This window comes from Streptopelia decaocto (assembly GCF_964273445.1).
Source record: "Streptopelia decaocto genome assembly, chromosome: 11".
Lineage (NCBI taxonomy): Eukaryota > Metazoa > Chordata > Aves > Columbiformes > Columbidae > Streptopelia > Streptopelia decaocto.
Window position 1 is genome coordinate 2,990,001 of NC_138666.1, and position 25,831 is coordinate 3,015,831.

General features: G+C 37.7%; 1 protein-coding gene across 1 annotated transcript in view; it reads right to left on the bottom strand.

The window, feature by feature from the left end:
- TOX3 (TOX high mobility group box family member 3) overlaps nt 1-25,831 on the bottom strand; it is a gene marked incomplete at its 5' end in the record, with an annotated part of 71,720 nt that overhangs the window by 16,186 nt on the left and 29,703 nt on the right. Inside the window, 2 exons of the mRNA XM_082062660.1 lie at nt 2,363-2,617; nt 6,492-6,557. Coding sequence (XP_081918786.1) covers nt 2,363-2,617; nt 6,492-6,557 — 321 coding nt within the window. The remainder of the gene's footprint in view (nt 1-2,362; nt 2,618-6,491; nt 6,558-25,831) is intronic.

The window sequence follows — 25,831 nt, forward strand, 5'->3', positions numbered from 1 at the left end:
ATCCTTCTACTGGACTTTTCAACACGGCAGGACTGCATTTATCTACATTAAATACTGCTTACAGTAAAGCTTTCTAATGCTTCACAAGATAACCAATAAACTCGATGCAGTTCATACTAAAATAAGTTTGTATTCAGCTAAAGAAGCTTCAGTGATTAGCAGTACACTATTAATGCAGCCTTTAAATAAGACTATCCTAGTATCGCTGGGTAAGAACTTTCTTCTGTAAGCGTATACGAACATCATAATTATTTTACAACCTCATCTTTAGTTCTTTCAGATATAGTAAATTCAATTGACCATGAAATGAAATTTCATAGTCAAAATGCCTCCTTTACATTTTTTTTATTGCTGCAATAAAGTTTTTATAGCTCCAAGGCAAGGTAATTCATGAAATGTCTAATTTAAAGATGAATTCTAATATTATTAATAAATATTTACCAGTTTAATAAAGTGCACATTTTTCACATAAAATATGATATAATTTTTCATGTTCTATTTTTGAAACACAGATTAACAGCTGGAAAATTTGTGTAGTAAAGAGAGTTACATGACTTCGGAAGAAACCTACGCAAGAACGCTCTGTTAATGTTTTTAAGCTTCCTGAAGCCACCCAGCGTTGAGAGAAAAAGACCACTGACTAAAATACAAAGGCAGGGGTCACTCCATCTCACAGCAGCAAACACATCAAGCAGCTGTGGGGAAGTGTCTGACCCACGAACCTCCCTCTGTGGCTCCTCTGTGTCAAATCACACAATTTCTCCTCAATTCTCTGCAGCAAAACTACACACAAGCCCCCAACCCACAGCCATCCTAGAAAATATAAATACCCTTGGACTATTGGGTTAAGGAGGCATGAGCTTCTCTAGGTTTTCTCTTTGACGTATACCAGGATCAATTCTTACCATTGAAGTCAATGTGAACTATGTCATTAATTTCTCAGAATCCCGTTCAGCGGAAGGATGCAAAATTAAAAGGCACAACTTGGTCAAGTTACAAACCACTTGGTAACACTGAAGGGATACTCATACACGTAACACAAGACTAATCCAGCCCGTTATATTTATTACATATTTCTGAGCAAGTTTCATTGGATTCAGTGTGCAAACACTCCATAACTTTAATTTTCACGCATAACATTCCTGACTCTCAGGTTTTATTAATCTGATCCTTCTTTAGTAGTCACCCAGCATGTCCAGTGTGTACAAAATCCCATGCAAAATGGGATCTGAAAAGAAGTATCATATCCTTCAAGGCCTGCTTTGTATCTATGGAATTACTGAATTCTGTACCTCCTCAATAGTGGGCTGTTTGTGCTTAATTCTGTATTAGTGCAACCTCAAAGGAAATAATACAATTTGCAATGAAGCCAGCAGCCTGCAGAATTCCCAAGAAATATTTGCTGCATGTTATTTGCAAATCTTTAATTAATTTTTGCTTACTAGAATAATAAAAAAGAAAAAAGATTTACATGCAGACATAGTATGACAACACGATGACCTTTATTACAGTCCAACAGTAAATTGCTATTTTCACTATACCAGGTTTAGCAAAAGGTCCTATAATAACCAGCTAATCAGAACAAAAATATAGTTGATGTAAAACATCTGTTCAATCTAAACTTTCACTCTGTCTTCAATATGCAATACAGAAACTAATTCTAATTGTAACCACTGAGTTTAAAGTGCCAAGTATGATACACTGACTCCCAGCTGTGCCCCCTCCCTGGGAGCGTGAATGTTACTGCACAAAGCCTGGAGAACCCCAGGCAGGGAGATCCCCAAAGCTGAGAGGAATGATCCCTCGAAATCCAGACAAGCAATTCCCTCTAAATGCTGTAGTTCACCTTGGCCAACACAATGGGCTTCCAACTCCTGATGCCAGTGTCAACTGTAAATCACATTTCCGAACGTTAGCAGCACTTGGGATGCCCAGGATGCCAAGGGGAATGGGCTTCCAAGTCCATTCCCAAAATTAAAATTCTGTGTTTATAAAGCCCAACTGCTTCTTCACTAGAGATCTGTTGACACACGGTACAGCATTGCACTGTACATTAACAACTGTGTTTACTGTCCTGAATCCACCAATATTAAACCCTTAACCACTTGCCAACTGCCTTAGGGAACTGAATAATAGCAGATCGTCATTTGATGTGTAACGCTGACAACACGTGTCATCATTCATACAGGATACACCTGCTCATAATACAGACATTGGCAAATGTTTGATCAGGATTACAACACCAAGACACCGCACGCATCTTCTGAGAGGTCAATTAAAACTGATAGATGACACTAACCTATGTTACCATGCTTTGACAAGCAATATTAGGCAACAGAGACACACAAAGAGCTGGACCTACCATGTGCAATCCATTGCTGTGGATGACACCGTCCTGCTCCACGAGATTTCGGGATATTGTAATAGAGGGAAGATCCAAGCTCTGCGGAGGAAACTGAGGTGTAAATTCATTTCCTTGTGCAGGCAGCTGGTCGCCAAGGCCCTGGAAGGGTAGCAGGATATCTGCCATCCCCAGGGCAGGGTCCGACTCGGGCGGCGGGGTGATGGGTGGGATTTCAAACTCCTCGTCCCCAAGGCTCGGCGTGTGGAACGTCTGCTAGAAAAGGACAAGACAAGGCAAACTGCGTTAGGGCACCCTGCTCGTGCAGTCAGCCCCGGACCCGCAATCCAAATCTGCTTTTGTTCTCAAACACAAACTCTACACACAACAAAATTTTGAAGTTTCGTACACTGAAGGGGTTTGTGGATCGTTCTGATTAAAGATTTAAGTCTCATTATCATATGGCTTTAATGGAGTATCAGTATTAACAGTTTTTTAATGCGTACTTAATTAGCAACATCTGTCTTTGTTGTTAGTCTGAATATCAGCTACATTGGATTTGGCTGGATAACAAATTGCCACTTTATTGATATGTTAGTAAAATAGCACAAACAGCTTACATTACTCTCATGCTTCATAAAATACGGACAATTCTGTAGCACACACACACACACACACAACATTAATTCAGCACTGACCATTTCACATCTTTTGTTTCCTTTTTATCCACTAATAAACATGAAATATTATAATTCTGGTCTGTCTTTCTCTACTTTTCCATCCCAAAAGGACAATGTACCCTTTTAAACGAGGGTTGTAATTTGGAGGAGCGACACATATAAAGGAGTGAGGGTGATTACAGCAGCTTCCAGTGCTTTCTGGAGCAAGCCAGCTTTGTTTGAACAGTAGGTTTGTTACAAACTAAACACCTGTTAAGATGCCTTGAGCAAAACATTTACTGCCAGTTATCTTCAGGGTTTGTGCGTGTTTGTACGTGTGCATGTGCCTGTCAAAGATAATCTTTATTCAAGTAGAGTCTGTATCTGGCTTCAACAGTGCTGACTTTTATTTGGGAAACAAATGAGCTACGCTTATTCAAATATCTTGTGAGTTAAATGAACTTTCATATATTATTTCAGGTCCACTGCTACTTAATAATAGAAATCCAGTGCTTGAAATTAGGTCATTTTAAATGTACCCAAATCAGGACTGTCTTGATCAAACTGGGCAGTTGGCAATCCTAAAATAGGCACTCTTGTCTTGTTCTGGACATGCAAGGCTGCTCTGGGATTTGTTTGTTTGCATTAGTTCAGGATTTGAGTTGCGGGGGGAAGAACTGCTTTATGTATTATTTACATTGTTTGAAAGAGTGACTTAATGCCAGTTAATTTAAAAATGATATGTTCAGTGAAAGATCTCATTAACTGCTGCAAATTGTCATCCTTCAAACTGTTAATGATGATATAAATTAATAACCGCTTGAGAGAAGATGGAAACTGAAACACAAGAAAAAGCTTTGCCCGCATATAGAACCTGTCAGCTGTCATTATTGGTCTCACACCAGAAATGATGAGGTCCCAGGCTGCCGCGGCCCGCGGTTCCGCCGGGCTCTGCCGAGGCTCTGCCCATCGCACCCCATCTGCAAGGCTGGAAATTCTGGATGTGAAAGCTGGGCCCGGGGAAGGGAGACGTTTGACTTCCCCGCCGCTGTGCTGCAAAAGGTGTGAATTTTTTCTTCCTCTGGACGCCTTAGTTCCCAGGCACAAAGGATGGATTGGGCAGGAGAAGTGCTTGGCTAATGAACATAACCCTATGGCTGCATTTGCGGTTATTTTGGCACTAATGTGGTCTAGTAACAGATGCAACTGTAATTTGTGACTCATTTGCTACCCCATTACTGCTTAATGAAATCTAACATATCACATTAACAATACGGATAAACACTCATTCTTGATATGTGGCATTTGGCTGTTTTCATTACCACTGTAATTAACACTTGAAATATTATTTCAATAAATATTTAAGGTGCTTTAAAATGGGTCATAGTAATCATGACATAGAGACAGAAAACATAAAGGAAATGTGTTGTTTCTAAGCCCGAATGTGCTCTAGGATTACACTCTTAAGGCATTATTTACAGGAATAAAATGGGCTTCTAGCTCAGCGGTGCTGAGGCCCAAAATCATAGCGAGAAAGCTACATTCATGTTAATGTAAAAAGGCTACAATTAAATACATTGTAATGCAGTAATTGCAAATTCAGGTTCACGCTTTAATGCTAACACTAACATTTAATCATATTTTTATTCCTTGTTCAAGCAAAAGGGTTCAGTGAAATCGGTATTATAGTATGTTTGAACCTTTCTTTCCTTAACATATTTATGAAATAGTGGTAATTTTAAGAACTGGATCTTTTTCCCCTCTAACATAATAACTCGAGGACAGCTGTATAAATATATGACACAGCTAGATAATAATACAATATTTTACTTAGAAAAGCAGCATTCATCTTAATATTTACAGCTTACTACAAAGGGGAGAGTAAATTGATGAATACCTTAACATTTTTTTAAATGTGAATTTAATTCTCACAATATAACTTGTCCAAATATGCACATGCCTTTTTAAAAAAAGGATAGAACAGAGCTAAGAATGAGGATGAAACAGATGAAATCTGAGAAGAAAGAAAGCCCCTTAGTGAAGTAGTCTTAAATCCAAATCACTGGGCTATTCAGTGTGTAAAAAGAGCCTGAATAGCATGCAATTTAGGATTGCAGAAAGGTATAACATTGGTGGGATTTATCATACCAATCACATTTTTTAAAGTTATTAACTTTTCAAATATTTATATCTTACACATTTTTTTAAAAAACTGTGTGCATGGTTAAATGCCATCTGTACTGAAATGTTCAAAACATTTGTTCCTTTTGATAAAAATGCAAATCTGGAGAACTGTTGTATCAACATATAACAGCCAATGTCTGACACGGTGAATTATCACAGCTGGAATTAAATTGTCTCTGAACAGCTGCTGGCAGCAGAGCTTTCATCAATGTTTGATTCAAATGTAGGAAAGAAATTCTACAGAAAGAAACATCATGTTGTCATTACAGATGGGGTTTGTGTTCATTATCACAAATAACACTGGAGCTAGTGCCAAACAATATTCCCTTATCTAAGCAGTCTTGCTGGGTAAAAAGAGATGGTGACCATTGTATAAATGATTCATAAAACACAAGTCTTAATTCTAACCTTCATATTTATTGTTATATCTTTCTGCTTGTTTTCTTCAAGATCACTTTTTTTAAAGTGCACAAGATTATCTACAACTCAATCACCACTTGCAACACGGAAAATCAAAGCTGCCCAGTCTTCCAACCTTTCGTCATGTTAGGAAGAACATTTATGGCATGTACCCTATATAAACATTTAGTTCTTATTCTTCATATTAATATGCACATTAGTAGGGCCTCTTGCTCTTTCCATCCTTCCATTCCCTTAGGAATAAGAGCTGCTGATTTCTAGCAAGGAGCACAAGGTATTTCTGTCTGGAGCTGGGTCAGCATTAGCATGTTGATCGTCTATTAAGTGGCTGGAAGGTGGTACCACCGTAACAAACACCCAGCAACCGCCGAACCTTCTCCTGTTTCCATTCCAAAGGCACCGATTGCACCCATCACCCACAGCCCGGCTCTTACTCCTGGTCACAAGTTCCCTTCCCGCAGCACGAACGCTTCAGGAATCCAAGTTGGGTTTGGTTTTCTAACTTCTATGAGTATTAAGAACCCAAATTTAAATGTTTGTATCTAGAACAGAAATTAGCACATTAGCTAGTAATGACTATCACCAAGCTTGCTTTCAAAGCGTACACCTACTGTGCTTTTTATTTGTTTCCTTCTGTTTATAATTTTTTTCATACATAAAGCAGATTTGTTTCCATTGACATGCTATGTAAGCAACAGCCTTATGGACAGCTAAATTGACTAGTAATGGAGAGCTGTCAGGTTATTTTCTTTCTCATTAAAGTCTTTATTTTGTGCTCCATAAAACACACAGGAATTCAGCACTTCACTCTTCATCCATTCAAAGTCTGTTAAATTATCAAAGCAAACAGCAGAATATGAACATAGATAAAAAAGAAAAACATCTACCTCATTTGCAGCAAGAAATGCATTATTTGCCTCTGCCATGTTCATGTAGTTGTTATTGTTTCCAAACTGAAAGAAAAAGAAATATTTGGATTTTAATGCATGCCACGATAAACTTTTCTTTACCCCATCACTGACGTAGAAAAAGTTGAAACACCTCCCCCCCCGCAAAAAAAGAAGACAAAACAACAAATAGATAAGATGTAATTTTGCAGATGTTCTTTGAAGTCAGAACTAGACTGGATTCAACATTATTATTGTTATTATTATGTACCTGGCAATCCCATGTCTGTACATGGAAGATATCCAAGTGCATCTCTGCAATTTTCTTTGTCCATGTAGCAAAGCCATAAAGGTGACTTTGGAAATCAGTGTCCATTAGAAAGAGACTATTCTCCAGAAAAGCCATTTTGACCCTACTACATCTTTCCTGACACACATTATAATATTTCTGCAGATGATCCTGATCCAGAGAATTGCTACAACTAGAAGTAGCTGCTGCACTACTATTCCAAGTAGACCTGGTTTTAAAGAGATGAAGGTCAATAAGGAGAAGAATGAGAATCTGCAGCCTTGTTCAAAAAATCCCATTCTTTCCACAAAATGAAAAAGCCAAACAATCCCCCTTTGTCTATCCTTGAGCTCCCATACCCCCAGTCAGTGTTAACACCAGGAGATTTTGCAAATCAGAGAAACTGTATCACACGGAGACCTTGAGATCTACCCATGGTGGAGGTGGCCGAGTGCCCATGTCCTCCCACTCAAGTCCCACTCCTCTCACAAACGGGGACCTGAGAGGGGCCTCTCGGATGCCAGAGAGTCATTGCTCCCAAACTCCCAAGTATCAACAACTGTTGAAGAAGAGAAGTTTTTTCTTTTACAGACTGAGCATGGAAAAGAAAGAGTCGATCAGCATTTGGTTAATTGGCGCTTAGCGTGCCTTATTCCCTTGAACGGCCCTTCCAAAGGCAGGTAGGTAACTGTTCATGCATGTGTCCCGGGCACGGGAAGGCATCTAGAGTCTCTGCTTCAAGGAACGGATACCACACATTACACATTATGCAGCCTCCACAAAAACCCTACATCACAGGCTTTCACATTTCTGTTATCAGGCACAGTGCACACTGCACAGTAAGAGTTTCAAATGTGAGAAAAGTCCCCATGCTGTCCCTACAATGCCCTGCCAGGCCACTGCTGCTGGAGCCACACGCTCCCCTGAACTCCCTCCCACTTCTAAGCTCTGTAAAGCAAATTTTTTCAGGAAGGCTTTGTTTTATCTTGCCAGATCTTGGTGGACCTGCCTCCAACAACAAACACACCACCCACAGCACAACGTCTGCAACAAGTGCATGAGGGTGGGTGGCCATGCACTTGTGCAGATGGTTCTTTTTGAGTAAGGGACTCTGTTATTCTTTCAGACCTGTCCTGAAAGGAAAACCACTTTGCTCCATCTCAATTCACTTCCACATACAATGTTTTTTAGCAGGGAGGTGTTTCAGACCCTGACTTGCTCCGGTTCCTGCAGCATCCCAGAGAAGTGGTGGGACCACAGCGATCCTTTCAAGAAAGGCTCATTCCCTGAAAACACCAAAATCCATTTCTGAACATAGGACCAAAAGTTAAAAGGAAGGGAAAAAAATAAAATAAAAAACAGAGGAGGAAATTGTAGTGATAGGGCATGAAAAAAGGAAGATGGACACAAAGAACTGGAGCCTCATGTACCTGTTGAATTGTCAGACTGACAAAACAAGACATTGACAAAAATTCAAATAAAATTGCACATTCAAATTACTGTTTTGGCACATAAAGATGTCTGTGTGTGCTCGTGGATTTGCTGCACAAAGACACAGTACTTCAGCTCAGCAGTGAGATCGACAGGATAGACTTTTTCATGTCAGTTAGTGGCAAACTAAGAGGGATTTACATGAAAAACTCAAACGGCTCCAATAGAGCTCTTCTTTCTACAGTAACAAAAATTTAAATCAGTTTCTCAAATTATACCTAAGCACACGGGTATAATAGGCAAGTGTAGCTCTAACATGGGGTAAATAAGTGGGAACAGACCCATATTTTAATGAGCTGACCATCCTATAGGCTCCAGTGCCTCACAATGGAAATGTAGCTGATATTTTACCTGGAAGAGCAGAACTCTGTATTCTTTTGATCTACATGTATTCTTAACACCATAGCTACTGCTGTTTCTCATTGCCAAGTGTTTTTTCTCCTTTTTGTTTTATAAAGTAAAACAAAGGGGAAAGTATCAACATAATTTTCAATTTAATTGAGACTGTGGAAGTAAATGACATAAGGAAGAATGTCAAAGCTAAAAGTTGCAAGTACATATCCTTAGATTTATTTTGTTCTTGGGCTACAATATTTAAGATCCTATTGTGTATGACTCTTTAAATATGGATCATAACTAATATTATTTAAATTTACTTTTTTGTCTCTGAATTAGAAATCTATTGAAAGCACACAACAATTATCAGTGAGTATTTCAAAGATTAAACTTCCTTATTATCTAACGGTACCTATAACAACAAAAGAAAATAAAATGGTTATTATCTTAAGGACCTAAACAATTCAAAAAACAAATTAAGCTCAGAGTGAAATAAGAACTGGGTTAGAAATCCTCTTCTGAACAGTTAGTCTGCGAATGTAATTACTGAAGAAACTACAGCTAATCAGCTGTGAATTGTATCCATTAATTAGTATTTGCCCTGGAGAAATGAGAAAAATCAGTAACAATGTTAACACTGCAATGCACTGATGAGTCCTGAAACACAGGGCCCTCAGCGTTTAGTCAAGCAGGTGGCTCCAATGGTCCAAGTAATTTAAAAAGCTCTCACCTGAAGTGCAGAGCCGGAATTACAAAGCACTTCTTGCATATCTTTGTATCTATATCAGGCTATAATTAATGGCTTTTAATTTAGAAACACTTTGTGATCAGCTGGGAACAGTTATAAATCATTCCAAATAGAACAAGGGGTTCTTGTCTATTTTAGTAAAATATTTCGGGAAAGATTTTGTGTGTGTGTGTGAAATTACTCCTGTTGCAGTCAACAGTTTTCTCCATTTACTTTCGAAAGGACCCTTGCTCAGACTCCTCAGAACCACCTCGGAGTGTCCCTACATTTAAATTCCAGGCAGACCCAGCACTGTTTTCCTGGGGACACTCCCCTGCCTTCCTACCTCCTGGGTTTCCTGGGGACAGAACGAGATTCGGATGCAGCACCCCGTCCAGCCATCTTTTGGTTCTGTGCTGGCGTTGGGATGATTTTCAAATTAGCCATAGCAATTAGCAAGGTTTTACATGAACTTTTGCATCTCAGAGCATCCTCACTCTGTCTCTACAAATGAATAGAATCTTTTCAGCTTCCTTTAGCAACATGGCCTGTTTTTATTATTCAAAAATATTTCAAAGGCTTTGCCCTTTCAAGTGACTTCTGCAATGTCATCCAAATCAGGGGCATAATAGCATTACAAACTACTATTTGTTTCCTTTGATTTCAGGAGTTCAGACAAACTCCAGCCTAAGTTTTCATAAATATATTAAGCGTGAGTACCACAACTTAATGGCACAGCAAATCAACAGAAACCATACATGTACGCTGGTTTCATGAAATGGCTTGTGAGCAAACAAAACCTCTTCTGAACGGCTTTCCCTCTTCATGCAAATCACTGACAGTTCAGTCCTCTGCTCGTTTATGGTGCAAGAGCCTTTGAATCTTGGCCCGGCTGAAATTCCCAAGAACCCACAAGGAGGCTGTAATGAGACTAATTGTTTGCTTACTAATACCTTGTATAAAGAATGTCAACAAAATGCATTATTTCTCAAATAGCTTGTTCTTCTCTTGGCTTTGACTACCAACATCCAGCATTATTCATCTTTCTTAGGAAGGGTATATACTTGCAACACTACAGGAGGATTCATTCCCCAACACATGCCCTGATGAACACTAAATCAGCTCCTGCCCAAGCCTGGGGGTATAAAAGCTGTCGCTGCCCCACTTGTACAGACTACAGGTTTTCACAGATCAAACCTCCCAGAGGCCAGAGGCCATGAGACCTGTTTGCAAATCCAGGGATTCAGCACTTTGAAGCAACACAAAAATGCTACTCAGGTTTTCCAGCCACCCTTTGCAATCACCAGAGCTTAAAAATTGGTTGGTTATGAATGGTGAGAGTAAGGAACGGTTGTTTTAAGAAAGGAGGCTGATATGGTGGATGTCACAGAAAACCTTGGCAGTTCACCATAAAAATCAGTGATTAAATGTCCAGAGAGTCTGAATTCCTACTGAAAAACATCTTCAGAAAAATCTCTAGAGATTAAATAGCAGCTTCTGTCTGGGCTCTTCTTTTGCAACTGTGATGATTCAAAAGCCACAGAAAGAAACAAAACAAGCAAAGGAGAAGTTTACACCACAAAAGCATACTATTAAAAAAAAGCATAACAAGTCTATCACTAATTTTGAAGGTGTTATTGGACACGCAGAATAATATTTTGAACCTATAAAAGTTAATGGGAATTTTGCTACTGATTTTAATGGTGAAATTATTTTACTTACAACTCTCAGTCATTAGTATTTATGAAAACTTTCTACATTTTTGCCTTTAAATCAACTCAGTTGTGGTGTAACTGTCATCTGAAAAACGGTAGAACTCACACCCACTACTCATTTCCTAAAAAGAGCCGAAATATGAAATACTATACACAAGTAACTTGAAACCAGACACGGAACAGCCCAGACTTTAATCTGAGCATCTCAATGGAACAAAAGAGCATTTTTTTTTACTACTAGTATTTTTATGCTCAACAGTAAAAAGGATTATTCAGGCAAATACATTAGATTTTCTAACTAATTGTTTCTATAATAATTCTGCTTAATTTAATAGTGCAACCACAAGGAAGAAGATACCATTGGAAGGGTTATTGTTCCGGCACACAATACCACCAAAACCATGGAACGTGAATAAATGTCCCAAATGAAAAATTCAAACAAACTATATCCAGAACAGGAATGAAACACATTTCGTCATCTTCTCATAACGGATCTGGAGACTTACATTTTGCTTTAAAGGAATTATTGCAATTCTGTACTCAAAGACTACGTATCAGATATCTGAGAATAACTAAAAAAATGAATAATTATTACAAAACCCACTGCCACTCTTTTTTTAAACTAAAGCAAGCCGTATCCCAACCCTTGCTGCAAACCAGAATTCAGACTTGGTCATCATGACACCAACAGTCCTTTCATAATTCTTAGTTAAGGTTTAGCCAAAACACACATTTAAAGCTTCGTGGGATAGTATCAAAATCTTCCCTGGCTTGGTGCTGAACTGCTGCAGGTCCAGCTCTAAACTCGTTCCATCACAGCCCAACATACCCGCTTGCACATGTATTTTAGATAGTCATACATCCAAATTTCATAACATCTGATGCCAGTTCTTTGCTCATGGAAGATGGCAGCCTAAGCTGATCACGCTTCCAATATTTCTGCAATAAAATCAGAAGTCATATTTTTTTTAAATATGGCCATTAATAAAATCATCTTTTTATGATGTGAGCATGCTCATATTTTTTATATAGAATAATTTATAGTTGCACAAATATATATCAAGGATTTCAGTTCTATATTCATATTGGGCAAATTAATTCCTCTGAGGTTACACTATCCTTATGAGTCAAAAGAAAGATAACGATCCCAAAAGATGTAATTACAGACCAAAACTAAATTACTTTGCAGGTCTGAGTACTGTATCTTAATAATTTCACCAGAGAACATCTTCACTGCATTTGGGCAGATTTGATTTTGCTGCCTGACCAATAATTACAGCTCTGGCAAATACAATGTCTGATAAGGACATCAATTAAGAATGAGCATTGTGTTATTTAAAAAAAAAAAAAAAATTCATCATGTTCACAGTCTGTCTGATTGAATGAAATGCCAAATTAAATTAATGGAGATTGCTAAGTCTAGCTGGCTGGTGGGGAACCATGCAGAAAGTGGGACAGCACAGACAATAAACTGTCTGTAATTAAAAGATGAGAAGCTGGACTAATGCTACTTCAGCCTGATTACTCCAAACAAAACAATATACACTAAAATTATTCTGGCAACAGAAGTAAATGGAGTGGGAGGAGGGCTGGGAGAGGAGGCTTTTTTTTTAATAATATCAACTATCACCATCTATGAACAGCAGTGCCCTCACCAGATGTATTACATTTGGGCTTTTTTAATTTTCTCATCAGGAAACAAAATTCATTTTCTCAATGAACATAAAAATAACAGACGAGGATTCTCCAATCCTTTCTGCTCTAGCTGGATATCCAGCTAATCTCTGCCAAGGCTTTACTTTTCAGTATGATGTGTTCTTTTCTGGAAGAGCAAGTCCTTCATGACAGTTTCAGTACTTCAGAAGCAGTAGGTGGTATTCACATTATTATATAAAATACAAGTATGCTATTTTATTTTTGCTACTAGAAACAATAGGGCAGATTTCAGTGGCTGGTTCACAGATGCAGCATCACTAAAGTCGTTAGAGATTTATACTGATCTAAGTGAATGAAGCATCTTTTAAAACCTGGTAAAGAAAGAAGTAATTTTATCTCCTAATGGATGCAAAATGGCATCCTCAATTTTGACACCTGTGGAAATTTCTGTACTCCTCTGGCAGGATGCTAATATTTTGGAAGAAAAAGCACATGCTGCCAGTTGGAAGAAGTATTATTTTTACCACAGATAATGTGCAGCTCCTGGAGTTTAAGGACTGAGTCACTGACTGCAGAGGAGATGGAGAGTTGGAGCAGAAGCAGCCAAAAAGCCACCCACTTGGGTCAGCCTTGGACCACATGTCCATAAGTAGATAATGTACCCCAGTTGAACTAAGGACCAAACCACTGTGGGTGTGTGCACAGTGAATACATGTCCAGAGATGATGCTTTTGTCAGCAAAAGACACAATTTTTGAAGAATTTCATGAAGTAATGGACCATCAGTTAATAAAAATATATTATACTTGAACCTTTCCGTTTATATTCTTACAGAAATATTTTTGATTTATATGATAGCATAATAGATATCAGCTTTCTGAGACAGATTATAGTATTATTCTTATTTTCAGCAGATATCTTCTGGAAGTGCATTCATTTCCTGCCAGGTTCTGACAACAAAATCTCTAGGAAGGGTCTTCACGTATGTACAAAAAACTATGCAAAAGGTGTTGGCATTAGTGGCTTCAGCCACCAGAACTTACTACATGACCAGTTATTTCTCTCAGTTTCCTCCACACTGGGATTCTCCAACACAGCACATGAGAAACCTGCAATAACCAGGAGGAAATGCAGGCCCTGTTGGAAACAAAAGGCGTTCCGATGGGAGATTGCACACCAGCAAGCTTAATTTGCTTAAGAACACATCGCTGATGAGCAGCTAGCCAACAACAGACAGGAGCACAAAATGTTCAAATAAATGTATCTAAGTACCCGGTTTTGTAGTCGCATCCCCAATGCTGAATTTCAGGCAAACAAATAATCTTGTTAGTGGTTCATTAATTATTGAATCTGTACATAAGTGTCTGTACAATCATACATTTTACAGTCTTTTGATATTTAAAATCTTAAATGTCTTTAATTCAGGGGATTATTTAGATTCCAATTTTTGAGTCTTAAACATCTGCCATACTAATATATATATTTTTTTTATATATGTGTGTCTATGCATGTTTATATATGCACACACACGTTCTCTCTATTATTTGCTTGGAGACAAAAAAGTCTCAGTGATATAAAATACTTGAGCAAGATCCTAAAGAAAAATAGACATTTATATTTTATTCATACATCCTCAAATCTCCATCAGACACACTGTTTGTAGATAGTACAGATTTAAAAGTTTTAGGAAAGCAATTAGAATGAAAATATTTGAAGTTACTTTAAAAGCTTTCAGCCAGCAAATAAAAACTTTGACAATAACAATAAAAAGCGCTGACTTAATCTCTCTAATTCCAGCCAAACTCTTTAATATAAACTCCTTCAGTGAATTCCATGGCCAAAAGCAGTAACTGAATGATATTTTGCCAAGTGTGATACTGTGTGAGTCTTAGGAACTATAATGAAAGGAATATTTAACAGTCTCATGTTAGACATTTTCAGATCTCTTAAGAAGGATACAGTCTATAAAAGTTCTTATATGCAAGAAGTAACTTTGTATGAATATGCAGAGTATTATTATTCTGTTGACTGACAGTCAAGGCAGTTCAATATATTCCAGATTTTTATTGCTGCTTATTCCATATTTAAATGCATAAATACTAAAAGGTGGTCCAGAGCGCAGCCCTGGTCCTAATATTTATATAAGATTAAGGTGTTATAAAACTAATCTGAATCTTGAAAGTTCTCTCCAAGACAAACATACCAAATGTTTTGCTGTCACACAGTCAAAGAGTTTCAATTTACCATTTTGGCTCTTTGTAGACAAGAGTGGATTTTTCCATTCTGCCCACCTTGGCTTCAAAAGTAGTAAAACAGAGACTCAAACCTGGATTCTGGGCATATCTCTGCGTTCACCTACATATACTAAGACTAATTTTTCTCTGTAAAAGGCTAATGTAATACCAAACCCGGACCGATCCACTAAGTTTCACATAAAAAAGACTCTACAATATCGACAGATGTTACTTCGAAGAGTTCTGAAGTGCATTCACTATCATCACACCCTGTTGTTGCCTGAAGCTTAAAATACAGGGAGAGACCAAATATTAAGATAAACACATTGAGTAACAAAGCCAAGGAGAGGCCACTGTAGTGTAAGTATTTGTTTAAAAATATATGAATATTTAAAGAACATGTTTTCTTTCTCTGCTTTTTAAGCTGGAGTTGTTTCCGCTGAACAACTCTGAAATTATTTTTGTGATCACTTTCCTGAGCACGTAACTTGTTGCTGGAATAAACCAGATTAGACATAAATGTCATAGAAGGAATATAGTGTAAAAATGCAAAAAGAATTTACTTATTGGCTAAGTCACTTGTTTCTATATATTTGTTTCTACAACTCTGTAGCAATATAGATTCCACATGAGAAAGGTCTTATGAAATATGCAGTTTGACAGTATACACTCAATGTATATATTTAATGAGTTAGATTTACCTAAACAGCTCCCATTGTACATAAGATCTTATTTTTGATGACATCAGAGGACAGATGGCAGGTAAATGATGCTTTTTCCACAACACCTCTAAATAGCTGATGTACAATTGCTCTTGTTCCCCAGCCCTGAGTGAGGATGGAAATGTCTCTGCTCTCCAGGACAGTAAAAGCCTGGCCCAGGTTGGCCAAAGAGGTGGTGGATGCCCCATCCCTGGAGACATCCCAGGCCAGGCTGGACGAGGCTCTGAGCAACCTGAGCTGGTGAAGATGTCCCTGCTCATGGCAGGGGGGCACTGGGGGAACTTTGAAGGTCCCTTCTAACACAAACTATTCTCTGGTTCTAAGACATTTAACAAATGGAAGCAGATCAGCAGCCTCAACACGTACATATGGCACTTGCAAGAAAGACCCAAATCCAATCTCTGGACCAGACTGCCCCTCCCAATCTACCTTCCCACACATCTCTGGGTTGGGGCAGGAGCACCGAAGCGAGGTCACCAGGAGTCCCCCCTGGCACACGTGGGACCTACCCTCAAGCATCCTTTCAGCCCCAACAGTTTGTTTTTAACTACTATAATGGATATTTTTATAGGGTTTTTTAGTGAAAAAACATAAATACAGGACTGTTTTCACCATATGAACATTTCTGTTATGCCTTCCTCTTCAAGACATTAAGTTCATACAACCAAGGTGTTAATCATGTCTACCCCACACATTTACTTTATCATAAGCTGTCTAAGCATTGAATCCAAGCATTTCTTAACATAATGACAGCATTTTATTCTTAGAATTCCAAGAAATAGTTTTATATCACTATATTCAAGATTACTGTAACATTTTTGCACACAAATTTAAAGTGATGTGATTATACTGCAATTGGGCTCTAAGTAGCTTTTCTTAGACTCTTATATCAAATTTCACTCCAACAAAAATCATAAATTCCATTCTAGACAGTGATTCAGCTCTACTACACTAGCAAATTATATCAAGTTTTAAATATAAAATTGATAGAGAAAGGGTGAAGCAGATGTAGACATTTTATAATAATCATAATGGAGGATTAGTCAAGACATTTGCAGGCTAAAATCAGTATATGCATGAAATCTTAAATATATCAACTCTGTCATGTTGATACCATGGGTTCCTACTTTTTTTTTTCTGAAATTAAATATTTTCCACTTTAGAAATATTTATCATAATCAAAGAGAAAAATAACATTTTTTTAAAGTCTCTATTAACTCTACTTTGTTATACCAAGGCTGTACAAAGCAAGCCATCTATTGCAAAGACATTCTGTAGGATGTAATGCTGCCCTTATTACACACTTATCCGAATAAGAAATAGAGAAAAGCCACCCAAAAATACACCAACTCCAGGGATAGAGTAAGCAGGGTTGCCCTCAACCAAAGCTCTAAGCTGCACCACACAATAACCAATGCCCGTCTGCGTGGGAAGAACAGGAAAGCACAGGTGATGCTCAAGGATTTCACACACTAACCTCGTACCAGAAGGGGCTGTACAAGAGTTTGGGGATTTTCCTCAGACAAAGAGCTTTTCCAATTTGGAAATGTGTGTCAATGATGTGTGTCAATACAATATAGATTATAGGTGCATGTTAGAAACGGGCATGTTTCACTTCCTCCTGCTTCGCTATCTTACATCAACCTCAAACCTGGAGGATTTCTCCACTGTTTTTAGTTGGGGTTGGATTACAAATCCCACAGCGGGGAGGCCTCTGGAGAGTCTTCAGCAACAACTAACTTTATTTAAACATGCGAGATTGAATTGGATGCGATGCTCTGCAATAACAGTAGAAAAGAATTAAATTTAAGAGTGGAATAATCCCTCATGCTAGCTGGTATTCCTAATTTATGCCACTGAGACTAATCAGGCTTAATTTATCTATCTTTAGCTTCCCACTCTTTCATTCCAACCTAAAGGCAACGTTTTGGGCAGCAGAAACTTTATTTTGTAGGTGAGTAACCTACTTTAACTGCATTTTCATCCATTACTACAGTCTAGCATTTTCTTCATTTAATTGGGTCAGTGTGTTTCTTCTTGTAAGCAGGCACAGAAATTACTTCCGATATTGATTGCAGCCCTTGAGGTTCTGCTGAGATTTAAGTACAAAGGGTACCAGGCAAACTCTATTTATGACAAGTGAAATGAATAAAGTTTCACTCAAAACCTTCACTCCCAGTAACAAAATAAGAACCAAAAAATTAAAATCCTAATGTTAAAATACTGAAATCTTAAGCAAATTAATGCCAGTTAGGAAAAATCAGATTGCTCCATTTATAATCTTATTTTAAATGCAGCCTGACCAACAGTCTCCCACATGCAGGGCTGGAAATGTCTAATACCACACAAACACCAGGCCTCTCAAGGCTTCAGGTGATCTTCAGCACTGATGTTTCAAAATACTAATGACTAATTAGAGCCAGAATTAAGTGCATATTAAAAAGCACACCAGGCAATCTCAGTAATGTAATTTCTCCTCATAATTTTCAGATGCCCTAGAAAAAAACCAGTATTTTTATGATAATATAAACTAAAAATGGTAATAAAAGCTCTCTTGAATAATCAAGTACTACCCTTCATGTCATGATACAAGCAAGCCTGAGTTTTCATACATCCAAATTCTTGAGTTTCTTTTCTTGAAGTATAAGTGACACCAGATCCTTGTAGCATTTCTGCAGCCAAGCTGTTCCACAGCTCACAAATCATGTGCTGGAAATATTCTCCTAATTTAGTGGCCTGAGACAATTCAGTGTCTCACGATGTTCACAGCAAAGCTGTGCAAGAAGTTGAATACTTCTTAGTTGAATTTGAAATAATCAGATTTAGCTTTAGTATGAATTTAAACCAGATGCATGAGTTAGATGTAATTTCATGAATTTTCTTTGTCTGAATATTCAGAAACTATGGATCGTATTCCTGGGAATACCGGTTCATTACAAGCCATGTCAATAATTGGAGATCAAAAATGTAAAGTCCCAAACTTATATCCATGTAGCACTCTTCAGTTTTCCTTATCAGCTGATGTCATGACAGTGATCTGAGCACTACAGAAACATTTCTTGGAGTGTCTCTGAGACAGTATTTTTGAGACAGAAACCATTCTGATGGAACTAAATAATACTTAGTACCATAACTGTGTGTTTCTGGCAGGCAGGTACCTGGCTGCAAACTACTGGGAGTTCTCTCATTTTTATTTTGTATCTTGAACTTAATAATTCCATCCCACTTTTAGAATAGAAAATCTCCCTGACATCAGAAATCTTTGTGTAGTAGAAATGAGAACTGGACTCAGTGCACTCTCAGAAAGCCTTACATATTTGGGATTTTGTTTTTCCAAATATCAAAGGCTAAAGCTCCCTCATTACTACATTATATTTTGGATCACATAATAACCTTAGCCAAGTTTTACGACACAGACAGATTATGTTTCTGCGTTATCAACGTTGCATAAGAGTTGAGAACTACTAATCCCATGTCAAGTTCTGGTGAGCAAGTGAAATGATGAAACCATGCGAGGGAGCACAAAACATTAAAATTGCTTTATATGTTCACAGGAAGCACAAATCACAACAAATCCACAAGGTCGGTTGCTTCATTGTCTACAAAACTGGGGAGATTTTGCTCTACCATAAAATGTCGCCGTCACTTTTTCTACCTGAACTGGGAGACATGGCCCATTGTTAGTGTGAACGCAACGAAGGTGGCAGGAACAGAGGAACAGCACCTGATGTTCTGGCAGCTCTCTTGCCACCGAGAGAGGAAAATAACAATGAAGGGTGGGGAAACAACTAATTGGCCACAGTAAAAACTAAATGGTATTATAAATCACGACCTTCTCTTCATGTATAAGCATCTAGACTAATTTCTGATAATCATAGAATCACTTCAGTTGGAAGAGACCCTTAAGAGTCTAACCATAACCTAACTCTGGCACTAACCCATGTCCCTGAAAACCTCATCTCCATGTCTTTTAAACCCCTCCAGGATTGGTGACTCCACCACTGCCCTGGGCAGCCTGTTTCAATGCCCAACAACCCTTTCTGGGCAGAATTTTTTCCTAATATCCAATCTGAATCCTCCCTGGTGCAACTTGAGGCAGCTTTCTCTTGTCCTCATATTTTATTATCCAGTGGTTTTAGACTTAAAAACCCCCAAACCCAAAGCAAACCAACCTCAAGATAATGGTTTTGCCTGTAACTATTTGTCTGATCTGCCCTAGAATCATTACAACAGTTCTCCAGTGAAAAAGATTCCCTTTGTTAACCAAAACAAGGTTGCTCACTGGTATTTTCAAAACTTGTTAAGAATAGCACAAAATACATATATATATACACACATATATCCTAATGGGAGAACTGAGTTGTCAAATATGATATACACAGTCTGGTTTTGAGATAATAAAATGACATATAAATGCTAAAAAATGATGTGCAAGTCCTGGGTAGTAGGAAGCAGGGAAAGGGTGGAAGAAAGGCCCGTAGAAAGGTATAGTAGAACAATGATTATCAGAGCAGGGTAATAACAATTAGCTTATCAGATAGATAAAGAAAAGAAACTGAAAGCCGCTAAGAGAAAAGGGATGAAAATAAAGATTAACACATAGCAAGAATGAAAGAAAAAATCCTTAGAAGTTATTGCTATGTTGTAAAATACAATTTTGAGAACATCTAGAAGCAATTCAAAGCACACGTATTTACACACACCTTAATATAAAAGCTGAAACCAGCAATGACAGAGCACAGGAGGCACAGGAAACTCTTCTAGTGCTGTAATCTCACCGTCATCCAACCACATATGCCAACCACCAGTTATCAGAAACACTTCTGCTTCTACATGTGCACCCAAACCCCTACATCTCTCATAAACTCAAAATGCAAACAATAATTTGTGTAAGGTTCACCTAGGAAAACCAGAAATCTGCTATGGTACTGACCAGGGAGAAAACCAATCAAGGGCTGTTTGTCAACACAAATCAGGCTGTGCTATTTGATTCAGATGGTGGTAGAGTGCTATAGTCCAGTAATTGGAGTATCATCTGTAGCTAAACTAGCTACTATAAAAAAAAAAAAAAAATAAAAGGGCTATCAATTTTCATGTCATCGTATAAATATATCATCTTCTGAGATAAGAAAAAAATTCTGCCATGTTGTAATATTTAACCACACATGTGTGAAAAGGGGATAAGGAGTGAGGGTGCACTTATTCCTTACATTCCTTACAGAGATGTATGCACTAAATGCTTCATAAAAATAATACTACATTGAAAGAATACCCAGTATCTGGAAACAGAGCAAGTCTTCCTTTTCCTCTATAAACCTTTCATCATTCTCAAATGCAAATTCTCCTTCTACTGTGTTCACTCCTATTACATTTTGCTCCATAAACAAATGTGGGGAAAGTCAGGCTCCTTCCTGCTTCTCTTCATCCCCTCTGAAGCACAACCCTTGCTGCTGGCTTGGTGACCTCTGTCTCCTTCAGAGATATAGAACGGCGCTCAGCTTGTGAACATCACTGCGCTTCAACCTCATTAATGGATATTTTTATCATCAGAATCTAAAAATGGCAATTTCCCACGGTTCCCTCCCACCAGAAGTTCCCAGGTCACCTAAACAGAGTTGTCAACATTTAGAATGAGCATGAACAACAATGAAGAAGATTTACAACATCCCCAGCTTCCATGAAGTGGTTATATGCAGGACTCACTTTCAGCCTTCAACAGCAGCGGGGACCAAACTAAAGGACATTCCAGCAACTCCAAGTCACTATGTCAGCATTGGCACTCGCACCCATGGCGTTCAGTGGCCTCAGGTTCCAGAGAAGATCTTGTCATGCATTGTGCTTCAAACCACCACCCACTTGTTTTATTTGCTCTGCAGTGCACTATCCCTTTGTTTATGCTGATACAATTGGTTTTGAGGTCACTGCAAAAAAGAAACACTGAACTCGTGTGGAGGTAAATGCAATTTGAGTTTCTTTTTCATCTGGGGCAAGAATGAAGAGCTGAGGAAGGAACTCTGTAAGCCAGTTATAATGACAAACCTGGCACATTAGGAAACCACACGTTTATTTACCAACAGAAATGGTCAAATTTTCAGTAATCATCTTGCTGGCTACAAGGGACTTTTTTCAAGTCAGCTTTTACACAGAAGCTCAATTATTAGAAAACTGGCCCGGAAGGGGCATGTTGGACATTCACAGAGCTTATTCACTCATTGAAGTACGTCAGATACTCCGTACACAATTCACTCCTGACTGAGAAACAAAATGCGGATGACCTAATGGAAGCAGTGATGATTAAGATTTATATAACCAGCAGATAAATTATACTTTGTTATCATGCACCACTGAGGAGCTTACTGGACAGAATCAGGATTAGTTCGGGACAAGGGAAATTATACATGTAAGAGTTAAGCTTAAGAAAGGAGATCTGGCTTCTATCAAGTTGACGCTTCAGATAAGAGTCTGAGTTATAACAGGTTATAGTTGCAAAAATAATTTTGATTGGCATATCATTTATACTAACTACTGCTTGGAACCCACCCAAAATATGCAGCATACTATAAACTGTTAAGAAATATATCTGTGTATTGTTCAATATTTACAATGTGCTTTATTTGGTAAATATGAGACCTGGCAGAAAAATGCAGAGTATTAAAAATAGTTCTGCTTAAAAAGAATCTCCTTTTTCCTATAAAAAGCAGTATTTCACTAACAGCACTTTATAATTCTGTTCAAAAATGTTCGCAGTGAAGCTAAATCAACTTTCAATGGGAAAAATGTGATTGCTTTGTTCAGCTGCTCAAACAGATTTCTGTCTCTACTTATTTGCATATTTCTGAATATTCTCTTTCAGGCCACACCATTTTTGTTAGCAAAATCAATTTTCTGTTGGACAAAAAGTGAGATTTGGTCTAATGATTTTAAGCTTTTAAATAAACATGAACCGAATGGTGTAAAGAGCTCTCCTTTTAAGAAAAGACCCTTGCTGTTTGGAAAGAAAAGAATTCTTTGCATTCACAGATATCAATTGACAGCAACAGATTTTAACATGAAGAGAGAAAAAAATATACAAGGGCAAAACAAAAAGAGCTGCAACCTAATTATGTACCTACAACACAGACTGATGCCAAGTTTCATTTTTAAGGAATATTATATACACACATCTACATAAAAAAATGTAAGAAACATTAAACTATTATATAAAAGCTTTATTATTGATTCTCCAAAGCTCAAACGACGCTCAAACGACACTCATGTTTATGAAATTGTTTCCTCTGCACCTGAAAAGAAGTCTTGTTCTAAAATCCAACAGTTCTGCAGAATCCTTTGCAAATACCAACCCAATGCAATTTTTTCTAGGTCTGTTCAGCTCTGCTAATAGTTATTGTTTGCACAACTGTAACTAAGTACATTACCAACTAGTTGTTCAATCTATATAAATTTAAGAAACACACATTGTCAAGGAGTGACTCATATATCAGTCTATTATATGCTACAGAGCTGACTGTATTAAACAAATCACTTTCCCTACAGCTGAAGAATAGAAGCTATATACAGAGCAGAGGTTATTGTCTAATTTAAATCTTGGCTCCCTTCCCAGAGCTGTACAAGATTCCAATTTGTGGAAATGTTACTCTCTGCTACTGCCAGAAAGGCTACAGAAAATGGTATTGGGTGCCTTCCAGAAATATGTCTGCAAAATGCCAATCAACAAGTCACTAAAGATTAACAGTATGACTGTACCAAATTAATTTAAATTATAGAAACATATGGCTAGGATGTTTGCACTGCACTTAACACAACACCTGCTTCACAAACAGCTAAGTTTCCTTCCACAGTATAAAATAATATATGTCAAACACCTTGACCCTGATTCCTATAAATGGGGGGAAAAAAAAATCCAAACAGTTAATAAATAGTAACCAGAGGTTACCACTATTAGCTACAAGCCGCCATTTGGTCATAGTTAGAGCCCTTATTTAAAATTTTTCATCAACCCAAATTAAGTGGTCTTTTCCCATCAGAGAAAAAGTAATTAGTGATGGCAGAAATTAAGAAAAAAAAAATATAACCAACATCTTTATACTCCCTTTTAAGTAATCCATAATTGTAAGTTGAGTTTGCTAAAATACTTCCAGTCTTATAAGAGTCATTCAAATACAGTGCTATTGTGTCTTCTCTCTATATATACATGAGGTTGATATCCTTAAGCAAAAGCCACTCCTGAAAGGCACTATAGGCTCGTGATTGTTAATCTTCTAACTTCTCATACACCAAAAGTCAAATATCTTACATTCCCTTGATGTGGTTTTTCCATTATTTTTCTAAAACTCCTTAATATATATGATCATGTCACCAAATTAAAAAAAAAAAAAAAAAATCAGTGACAACCTTAGAAATATTTACACATTAGTGAATGCCATATTTCAACTGAAGAAGAAGGGAGCTGCTTTATGTTTCTCTCCACTGCTTTTCTATTATTGCCTAGCTAATGGAAATACATCAAACAAATGTTCTACAAGAGCAATAAATATTAAAGTTGACCTATCCATCTGGAAGAAATGAGAACAATACTGCTCACTTTTAGCCCAAATATGACACTGATAAATGAAGCCATGAGATTCCATCACACTTGCAGCAACCTGGGCTAAGCGCCCACCACGTGATTCTGGTACCAGCAATTTTCTCCATTCATCTTCATTAGGCAGTCACTTGACCTGCCTCCTAACATCCCTGTCAAATTTGAACCTTCAGGGGGCTTGTTGTACTTTCTAACAATGTGCTCTAAAAGCTCTATTCCCTTTTGGAAAAAAAGCTCAGATGAACATAAAAGAATATATGAGCCTTTTCTTCTGGAGAGGGAACCATTGGATGCTGGTCGTGATTAAAAGTGGAGAAGGCAGCACCGTCCATGTGACAGTAGGAACAGAAGTGTCCCTACAGCCCAGAGCCAGAGCAGAAAGCACGAGTGGGCAAAGCATTCACCCTTCTGGTCATCAAAAACCGGTTAGACATTGAAATGAGAATGCACGTAACCTCTTGCCGTGGACCAAACGCCCTGTGGTCCCTCCATCCATCAGTCTCGCAGCAATAGCCACAGGCAGCCTCAGCGGGTTTAACCCAACAGCATCAGGGCACTCAGCCACGTTAGCAGTTCTACATTATATCCCCGTTGTTTTCTTTTTCAACAGTGTAATAATAACAGCACTGATTTGATTATTCTATAATAGTGAAAATGAATACCAATTCAATATGAATTTGGCAGTATAATAAAAAAGCTCCTAACAGGATTCTTAGAGACCTCCTAAAAAGACTGTTTATAACTTTATGATCACTTAGGGAAATCAGAAAGGCTAAAGGCACCAAAAAGCATTAAGATTTTTGACATTAGTACTATCAGAGACATTCAAAGCAGTTGTGATACCTTCATTAGGGTTGATCTACAATGTTTATCTGACAAACATCTGATGTATTGACTCTGTTTTTCTATTGCACACAAGCTGCTTATCTTTTTTTTTTTTTTTTTTAAATAAGTCTTTAGAATTTTAAATACTGCAGACTGTCATGGTAATGTAGCAATTAAAATACACCCACATAGATTTCTTTTAGGCAGTAAATTCTTCAACCCTTTTTTTGTGTTGATCAGGTCCTACATGAGTGGTTCCATACAGCTGCTAAGCACACCAGGGACTTACTCATCCAGCACAACATCACTGAATGCAAGTAAAGATTGCAGAATCAAACAGAAAATAGGTACATATGATACAGAGATAAGATGGATTTCACTGTGATCACCAGATAACGGCCAGAGACTTCTTTTTACACAAACCTTTCATGGATACTTCAGTCATGCTAAGCTAGATTTATATAATAGCACTACAATTTTTACTTGTCTTTTTAAAAGCGTTCAAACTGTACCTGACTTCAAGGGAAAACACAGAACATATGTCATTATTTTATTCTGTCATTATTTTACAGGGTACTACGAGTATCAGAAACCAGTCTGAAATACTGAAAACATCCTGAAAACATCTGAAAGTGTGGATGACAACAATTATTAATAAACCTGCAATTAAAAATCAAGGCCTGGCATAGGATTTATGGTAAGTGCATTAATTTCTTGACTACAGAATGCATTACAGGTAATTGTTGACAAGGTGGTGCACTTCCC